At 46.9% G+C, this 9491-nt stretch overlaps 1 protein-coding gene across 1 annotated transcript in view; it reads left to right on the forward strand.

Annotated features, from left to right (window-relative positions):
* LOC108229394 (sodium/potassium/calcium exchanger 3) overlaps window positions 1-9463 on the forward strand; it is an 18919-nt gene extending 9456 nt beyond the window's left edge. The window contains exons 3-17 of the mRNA XM_037974644.1: window positions 1-61; window positions 1243-1317; window positions 2068-2152; window positions 3103-3206; window positions 4111-4185; window positions 5085-5110; window positions 5192-5245; window positions 5323-5474; window positions 5979-6139; window positions 6399-6651; window positions 7072-7238; window positions 7542-7656; window positions 7750-7862; window positions 7958-8023; window positions 8562-9463. The exon at window positions 1-61 is cut by the window's left edge and continues 15 nt beyond it. Of these exons, the coding sequence (XP_037830572.1) occupies window positions 1-61; window positions 1243-1317; window positions 2068-2152; window positions 3103-3206; window positions 4111-4185; window positions 5085-5110; window positions 5192-5245; window positions 5323-5474; window positions 5979-6139; window positions 6399-6651; window positions 7072-7238; window positions 7542-7656; window positions 7750-7862; window positions 7958-8023; window positions 8562-8714 (1660 nt within the window). The 3' untranslated portion in view covers window positions 8715-9463. The remainder of the gene's footprint in view (window positions 62-1242; window positions 1318-2067; window positions 2153-3102; window positions 3207-4110; window positions 4186-5084; window positions 5111-5191; window positions 5246-5322; window positions 5475-5978; window positions 6140-6398; window positions 6652-7071; window positions 7239-7541; window positions 7657-7749; window positions 7863-7957; window positions 8024-8561) is intronic.
* The last annotated feature ends 28 nt before the right edge of the window (window positions 9464-9491 follow it).

Raw genomic sequence — 9491 nt, forward strand, 5'->3', positions numbered from 1 at the left:
GTCGGATCTTTTCACGAACGAGGAGCGGACCGAAGGAGCCGTGGCGCTGCACGTTCTCTGTGTAAGTCTGCCATCTTTAAGCCCGTTTCCTGAAAGTTCTTAAATCAAAAATCAATTCTGTCTCTGTAAACATCTGGACCTGAGGAGAGCAGCTGCTGGAGGTTGTCCCATTCTGTCTGTAGAGGGTTCTAGCTGTTCTACAGTCCTTGCTCTTCATGCTGGAGGTTTTGTCTCATGAAATGTTTTAGCTGGTGAGCAGTCTGACCTGCAGGCAGGTCAGTTCAGCTGCAGAAAGAGCTGCAGCATCATGTTGCTGAAATATGTAAGGTCTTCTCTCTGGCTGGGAGCAGATGTTCTAAAACCTGTTTAATTGATGGAGTCTTTACAGATATGTAGGCTGCCCATGCCAGAGACACTAATGCACCCCCATACCATCAGAGAGGCAGGCTGTCCGACCCAACAGACAGGAGGACGCGGCGGCGAGTTTGAGGGAGTCTTAGAAGAGATCAGACAGAGATTAATGAAAATGTTCTTTTCTGCAGTTTTACTTCTCCAGTTTGGACTGTTTTGGGTGGATTTATTGCCATGAAAGGCGGTGTGTGTATGTGTGTGTGTGTGTTTAATAGAAGCCCACTCTTATTTAATTTGGACCGTTCAGAAAGAAGCTGCACATTAAATGATTGTTGTATTTTTTCACCTGCAGCGGCGCCTCCTCCCTCAGAATCTAACAACACTTTTAGTGTTTCCTGTGGAGGAACTGATCTGAGGTCAGGACAAGCTGAGCGACGCTAGCAGCTGCTGTATCACCCTGTCGGAGTATTTCAGCGTTTTTCTTCTGGGATTTGGGTCCAAATGTTGGATCAGATCCAGATGTTGTGTTTGTGTGAAGCAGCTTTGAAGTGATCTCATTCTGAACGATGATCCTGTTTGTTTCTGGAACTGAGCAACTAAAGACTGGAGAGGATTTTTTAAATCTGCTTCTGAGCTGCTGTCGCTCTGCAGCTGAATGAAGCTCTCCTCCCACAGTAACTGTGCAGCAACAAAGACACTGAGTCTTTTGTTGGCAGGTTCTCTGATGGCTGCAGGGATCAGGATCACTCGCAGCTTCTGATCTCCGTCTGACTGATTTGTTTCAGCTGCTCTCACTCCGCTCTTAAAAGCTTCAGAAAACTGATCAAATCTTCAGCTTCGTGGATTTCTGAGCCTCATATCATCAGATTCTCCTGCTTCTTCTCTCTGCAGACCGTTTACATGTTCTGTGCTCTGGCGCTCGTCTGCGACGACTACTTCGTCCCGTCTCTGGAGAAGATCTGCGAGGTGAGAGAGACCACGACTTCCACCTGAGCTCCTTCCTGTCGTGTTTCAGGATGTTGACTAATACCTGCTGTGGTAACGAGCGCTGAAGACAGACAGCTAAAACAAGCAAAGCACTAGCTAAATGCTAAAAGAAAGTAAATGCTAGCTGAAAGCTGAAATCAGTAAACCACTAGCTAAAAGTTAATGTAGCAAAAGGCTAGCTGTAAGCTAAAAGGAGCCTAAGAAGACAAACCGAAGCAGATTTCAGAGAAAACAAAGTTTCTGCAGGAACTGAAGAGATCTTCATGAGTTTCTGTGGGAGAAATATTTGTAAATAAAGTTAGATAAAAAAAAGTATAAAACTGAAAAACCAAAAGTCGCAGCAGCTGAATGAGCTGAACATTTATGAACAGCTAAAATAAAACAAAGTTTGAGTTTAAACAGCAGAGTGAAGAGATGACAGGAGCTCCATCATCTCCTTTTCTTCTGCAAACACCTGCAGGAAGTTGGAACTTTGAATAATTTTGTTGTATTTTTCTAAAACTGCAGGAGAAGCAGTGAAACAGCAGGATGACGGTGAATAGTTTTAAGGGTTAAATCATTTAAATATTTATGCTGAAACAGAGACTTTTCTGCAGCAGGTGATAAAATCTTCTCAGAAGTAAGACCAGATCAGCTTCAGTCTGTTCTCCTCTTCAGCACCAGATTATTGGGTGTTTTAGATCTGAGTGATCAGCTGAGATTTTAAAACTTTATTTTTCTTCTTGTCAGCGTCTCCATCTGAGCGAGGACGTGGCCGGGGCAACCTTCATGGCAGCCGGCAGCTCAGCCCCGGAGCTTTTCACCTCCGTTATCGGTAACGATGCATCCGACAATCGCCTGCGGCGTCGTTAGGGAGGCAGCTTTAATGGATTCTTCACAGAAGGGCTTTTACTTCCTGCTGAACTCGTCTTATATAACGAGCTGTGGGGAAAGGCTGAGTTAGTTCAGCAGCAAGGAGCACTCAGGAAAGAAGAGGATTCAGTCGTTTTTATTTCAGATATGTTCAAGAGAATCTTTTCTTAATGTCGATTTTTAAATCAACATCCATCATGTGACGTATGAGAGGATAAAATCTGAGTGATGTTCTGTTATTGGACTTCTGTGCTCAGCTTGGGCTGCCCACAGCCAACACCATGTTCCAGCATAGGGTGGTCCACAAGAGGGTCCTCCAACCAGAGGACCTGCTGGGGTCACTGGGGTCACCGGGGTAACTGGGGTCCCTGAGATCATCGGGGTCCCTGGGGTCACCAGGGTCACTAGGGTCACCGGGGTCACCAGGGTCACCGGGGTCACCAGGGTCACTGGGGTCACCGGGGTCACTGGGGTCCCTGGGATCATCGGGGTCCCTGGGGTCATCGGGGTCCCTGGTGTCACCAGGGTCACTGGGGTCACCGGGTCACTGGCGTTACCGAGGTCACCAGGGTCACTGGGGTCACTGGGGTCACTGGGGTCACTGGGGTCACTGGGGTCACCGGGGTCACTGGAGTCACCGGGGTCAGTGGGGTCAAGCTGAAGTTTCCCCTTTAAGACAGTTTTATGTTTGGCTGTGCTCCTTGGAAACCAGGTGTGTTTCCTTTTATTTCAACACCAGATCAGTTTATTAATAAATCTAATCTAATTGTATTTATTTCACAGAATATTACTTCTTCTCTGTAACCTTTGGAGTCTGACAGGCTGAGCTTATAAAATCTTTGTGTAAACTGATTCATATCTGAGTATTGATTGATTTTTGCTCTGATCTCTAAAGAAGTGTTTCCTCTGCAGGTGTGTTCGTCACCAAAGGAGACGTTGGTGTCGGGACCATCGTTGGCTCGGCCGTCTTCAACATCCTCTGCATCATCGGCGTGTGCGGCTTCTTCACTGCCAAGGTAAGAGGTCGCAGCCTCCAACCCGCTGACCTGATGATCGATGGTAGTTTCATATTTAGCAAAAACTTCTTAAAATAAAAAACTAAAGACGAAAACAAAAATAACAGAAACCAACAAATCAAGAAACAAACTCAGTCGTGTTTTAGATTTCATTTTATTTCATGCTGGTGGGTGAGAATATAATTATCTTTGACTGTTAGCAAAATATCTTAGTTTCTAATGAAACTCTCAGAAAGTCATCACTTCATCTGTACCTTCTGGAGTCAGCATGGTTCAAGATGGCTGCCAAAGCTAGCTGACCTCAGCAAACACTGCACTGACTGTAATCCATCATCTCAGTCCAGAAAGGAGCAGATTATCTTTAATGTTCTGTTAGTGTTAAACCAGCTGAACTCCCTCAGAGTGTCTTATGTAACGATGTAACGAGACGGAGATAATCCAAAAAGTTTAAAAGCCAACAGCTGGACAGATGTTCTGCAGCTGAAGACATGTCTCCGTTCAGACCGGAACATGTGGAGTTCCAGGTTTTTACCTGCAGGAGATGTTCTGTTATGGAGCTCAAAGGACATTTGTCCCCTCGTCCCCTCGTCCCCTCATCACCTCATCCCTTCGTCTCGTCCCCTCGTCCTCTCGTCTCCTCGTCCCTCATCCCCTCATCACTTCGTCCCCTCGTCCTCTCGTCCCCCTCATCCTCTAGCCCCCTCATCACCTTGTCCCTTTGTCTCGTCCCCTCGTTCCTTGTCCGTTCATCGTCTCATCCAATGGTTTCTGAGATATTTTGCTAACAGAAAACTGTCCCCTTCCATCAGTGGGTAGTAATGTAAAGTGGAGTGGTTCATTCTGATGTAAAGAAGCGTCTCTGTGAGTAAAACCAACCTTCAGTCTGTTTGTGTCTCTCCTGCAGGCCGTGACGCTGTCTCACTGGACTCTCCTCAGAGACTCCGTCTTTTACACGTTTTCCATCACGGCGCTCATCGTGGTAAAAGCTTCTCCTCACGCTCAGAGTTTTACATGTTCCATCACAGAGTTCTTCTCCTGGTTGTAGCTTCAGAGACATGAAACATGATCTCGTTCCTGAAGATCGGTTCCGTTCAAAGACGAATGAAACAAACTCAAGCAGCTCGTATTAAAACAGATACAAAGATTAAAAGTTTCTCCTTCACCAAACCTCAGATTTAGCTTCTGCAGTTTGGTGCTGTGAAAAGTATTCAGTTCCATGAACGTTTCCACATGTTGTCCCATTCCAGACCAACATAGAGTGGAGCAGGATTATGATTCATGGTTTCCAAACATTTTTATAAATTAAAACCTGAGAAGTGAAGCGTGGATTTGTGTTCAGCTCCTCTGAGTCATTACTTTGTACAACCACCTTTAGCTGCAGCTGGTTTTTACCAACGTTGCACATCTACAAGCTGACGTTTTTGCTCAGTCAGATTGAGCCACAGATTCAGCTCTGGACTTTATAAACCTGCTTAGATCTGACCCGTTCCATTGTAGATGAACCTCTTCCCTGTGGCTGCTGAAGAAAAGCATCCCCGCAGCATGATGCTGCCACCACCGTGCTTCACAGTGGGTGATGTGTGTTAGTTTTCTGCCACATGTTTGCTGCTTGTAGGGACCCGTTGGCCTTCTTTCTTCCATAAAGGACAGATTTGTGGACTGACAGTTGTCCTGGGGACAGATTGTCCTGCTCAGGTGACTCTTCAGGGGGTGAAAACTAATGCAGCTGCACTGTATGAAGTTTTACAGCTCGTGCTGCTTTGAGTCGGGGTCCCACAGAAAACCAGGTTGAGGTTTGTGTTTGGACTGTGATCTAAACCCTTTTCTGACTTCCTGCTGCTGACGTCTCGTTGTTTTCTCTGTCTCCTGCCTGTTTAGTTCATCTACGATGAGAAGGTTTGCTGGTGCGTACCGATCTTCACTGTTAACGGTTCCGTCTGTTTATAATAAGTGAATAAAGCTGTTTGTTCCACTCGTACCTGCAGGTGGGAGTCTCTGGTCCTGATCCTCATGTATTCAGTTTATATCCTCATCATGAAGTGAGTGTCTCTATAACTCGCTCTGAACTCATTAGCTCCATCTTCAGGGTAAAACAATCATCATTTCTGGCTGTTAGGTTCAACGGCAGGGCTCATCGGTACTTCGGCCGCCGAAAGAAGAGCTCCAGGAACCTGGGGAACCTGGGGAACCTGGGGAACGGGCTGACAGGAAGCACGGATCTGGACGATAACATCTCCTGTGACGCCACCGCGGTCCTGCTGAAGAAAGGTATCAGAGCGGAGACGGATTCAGACACGGGCTTTGTCCTTAAAAAGGAAATTTAATCACTTAAATGATGAGCTGTACTCCCCTGTTTCCAGTCTGCTCTGTGATGAGAGCTTTAAACGTAAGTTTGTATTGAAGACGGCGTCAATTCATTGAAGGAAACAATTTCTGATCAAAGGCATCATCCTAAGCATTGGTTCCCCATTACTCCTCACTCCATATTCCTTCCTTTTCACCATGAGCTGCTCCTCCTGCAGATTTGGAAAAAACAACAAGAAAAACATGAAAACGAGCGTCTCGATCAGTAACAGTGAGCTCTGACGTTTGGTAGCAGAACTTTATATTCTGTAGATAAAATTAACTCAAAACTGTGAAAACTGTCCCTCGTAAACATCCATGTTCAGTTTTTATTTCTGCTGTAGCACTGATGGTTTTCTCTCAGAGTCTGTTTTTACTCCTGGCCTGAGAAGTCCTTATTTTCGAGCTTTAGTGTCTGTTTCTCTGCAGCGAACTTCCACTGCCCTCCGTCGGTGCTGATGGTGGATGAGCTGCTGTCAGCGTACCCCCACCAGCTGACCTTCTCCGAGGCCGGCATGCGGGTCATGATCACCAGTCACTTCTCCCCCAGGACCCGCCTCACCATGGCCTCCCGCATGCTCATCAATGAGGTACGAGGTGGTTAGTTCCCTGAATAAATGCTGCCAAGAGCCGTGCAGGAAATACAAACCATGCAAGAAGAAGTGGAATAAGATAAAGTAGCACAATGCTGGCTAAAATGGTAGCTAAAAGCTAAAAGTAGCCTAAGAAGAAGCTGATTTCAGAAGTAACAGAAGAGATCTGTGGGAAAATGTTTGTGAATAAAGGTTTAAAAGGTTCTGCTGACTCAGCAGAAACCTGAGACCTGACAGCTGTCTGTGGTCCTTCCAGAGACAGAGACTCATCAACACCACAGAGACTCGGGTCAACTGCATCACCAACGGAGACTCGGACTCTGCGGTCCGGGGTCAGGGGAGGCGGGGCTTGGAGAACGGGATGGGCGGGGCTGAGCAGGTGCTGAAGGGGCGCTGTGGCCTGCAGAGGCTGGAGTCAGAGAACGAGGATAACGAGAACAACGAGAACGACGAGGAAGGAGAGGGAGGAGACGAGAAGGAGGGGCCTCTGCTGCCGTTTCAGGTTCCAGGTACGACACGGCGTTCAATATTTAAACATTTAAAGCTTCAAAAATCCTTTCATCTTGGATGGAGGGACTGAAAATAGAAATCCTAAAATTTCCTTCTGCTTGTGGTTTGAAGGAGGAGACGAGCTGGCTGTTGTTGTTAAATAAAAGCAAATTAATCTCACATCAAAACGAAGAACATCTCTTCAGGGTTTATGTTGATTTAATCATTTAAAGTCCTTTTCTTTGTATATTCTGTTTTATTTTGACTTTATCATTACTTTAGGAAAAGACAGGCTCTTTTTTTATTTCTGTCAGTATCTGTGCAAAGTGTAATTCTGGTCCTGTAAGGAAAAAAGTGAAATAATTTTGTACAATAAACAGAGTTTATGAATCTTCCTCTGGATTGCGTTGGGCTCATGCCGTTCTCCTCTTCGCCTCCAGGGGGCGTCTGTAACAAACTGAAGTGGCTGACCATGTGGCCCCTGGCGCTGCTCCTCTTCCTCACCGTTCCTAACTGTGCCAGCCGACGGTGGGAGCGGTGGTTCATGGTCACCTTCTTCACGGCCACCTTCTGGATCGCCGGTCTCTCCTACATCATGGTCTGGATGGTGAGGGGTCGCTGCACTCACTGAGCACAAACAGTCAGAATATTAAACCCTGCTCTTTTACAGGGTCAGTATTTGGACTGAAACACCATCCCCCTGTGTGATTCGATGATCTATATTTTTTATTAAACCAGGCAAATCCCTCTGAGATCACAGATCTCTTCTTCCAGGGAGGCAGATTAAACCTTCAGGTTTTTGGACGTGAAAACTTCTCTCCTTATTTTTGTGAATAACTTCAGACAGTGAGGGGTTATTTATGTTGATCCTTCATGAGGAGGAAGCCTGTAAAAGTCCGTCTGCTTCCAGGTGACGGTGATCGGCTTCACCCTCGGCATCCCTGATGTCATCATGGGCATCACCTTCCTGGCGGCAGGCACCAGCGTCCCAGACTGCATGGCCAGCGTGATCGTGGCCCGGCAGGGTACACACACACACTCACACACTCTGGTTGTTGGTTTGGATCTGTTTCTGGTCTTGGTGGACCTGCAGAGACCGTGTTCTTCTCCTGCCTCAGGTTTGGGAGACATGGCCATCTCCAACTCCATCGGCAGTAATGTGTTTGACATCCTGGTGGGTCTGGGCCTGCCGTGGGCCCTGCAGACGCTCTGCATCGACTACGGCTCCACTGTGAGTGCTGCTCGGCTCGGCCTGAGGAGATTCTTCTGGACTCGGCCCAGAACAGATCCTCACAATTAGTTTAATCTCTGTGTTTGTCCCCTCAGGTCCATCTGAACAGCAGAGGACTCATATTTTCTGTTGGACTTTTACTCGCCTCAGTTTTCTTCACAGTAAGTTCGCTGCATGTTTGTGTTTTACTCACTGCAGCATCTTTGGAAACCTTTTATCTGACCTGATTGTTTGAACGCTTCCAAGTCAGTTTTTAGTCAGCATGAAGCTCAGGACCTCCAAACGAGATAAAACTGTCTCCTCGTTTAAAGAACTTTGTCCCACATGAATCGTCTCCTTCCAGCCGCCACGCTTCACTTCCTGCTTATTTATCCAGCAAACATTGGTGCTGCAAGTCAAACTGAGACGGCTCATTAATCTGCCTGATGCTGACATGGATGGAGAACCTCAGAGCATCCAGATACAGTTGGTTTGTTTGTGTGACTGTCTCTCTGTCTCTCTGTCTCTCTGTCTCTCTGTCTTACTGTCTTACTGTCTTACTGTCTCTCTGTCTCTCCGTCTCTCCGTCTCTCCGTCTTACTGTCTCTCTGTCTCTCTGTCTCTGTCTCTCCGTCTCTCCGTCTCTCTGTCTCTCTGTCTCTCTGTCTCTCTGTCTCTCCGTCTCTCTGTCTCTCCGTCTCTCTGTCTCTCCGTCTGCAGGTTCTCGGGGTCCATCTCAACAAGTGGACTCTGGACCGCCGGCTGGGCCTGGCCTGCCTCTTCATGTACGCCGTCTTTCTCTGCTTCTCCGTCCTCATCGAGTTCAACGTTTTCATGTTCGTCAACCTGCCCATGTGCCGGGACATCCACTGACCTCCCTCCTCTTCCTCCTCTTCATCCTCTGGCTGGCAGAGGAACCGTCTCCTGGCTTCCAGTTTGTTGGCGCCTTGGAAAGAAGTCGCACCTTTTCTTTGTTTCGGGAGCTCGGCTCGGTTTGATGAATCTCTGCTGCAGTGAAGACGAGAGAGGGAGGAAGAGGAAGAGGAAGAGGAAGAGGAAGAGGAAGAGGAAGAGGAAGAGGAAGAGGAAGAGGAAGAGGAAGAGGAAGCAGCAGCAGATGCTGCGGGTCGTGTCCCAAAGCAAAGGTTCGGACTGTTTTAACACCGACAGTTAGACGAGTGTTGGTGAAGAAGCTGCTGCTGAAACAGAAGAGAGAAAATCAGCAGCTTTAGCTGCCATGTTTGTTACTCTTTGTAAGGTTTGGATAGAAGCACAAATTTAAGGTATTTTTAAGGAAACTCTAACTTTCTCTGTACATATTTGATTATAGGTTCTGATATTAGCTGATAAATGGCAGCCTTTTGTTTCTCAGTCTGCAGGACTGAATGTTGGATGAAATATGAAGTTTGGTGTCTTAGTGTCTCAGCAGACACCAACACTGCGTGCACGTGCACTGACACACATTTAACTCTAACGGTAAATACTTTAGTTCCATGTCTGAGGAGATGTGGGCTTCGCCACAAACGAGGAGGATGTCCAGCACCGTCACTTTATGGACTCCATTTACTGCTCTTATTATTCTGTTAGTTTCTGCAGAAACTCAACGTTTAACGTCTGAAGGTCTGAGGGTCTGAGGGTCTGAAGGTCTGA

This window comes from Kryptolebias marmoratus, linkage group LG3, assembly GCF_001649575.2.
Source record: "Kryptolebias marmoratus isolate JLee-2015 linkage group LG3, ASM164957v2, whole genome shotgun sequence".
NCBI lineage: Eukaryota > Metazoa > Chordata > Actinopteri > Cyprinodontiformes > Rivulidae > Kryptolebias > Kryptolebias marmoratus.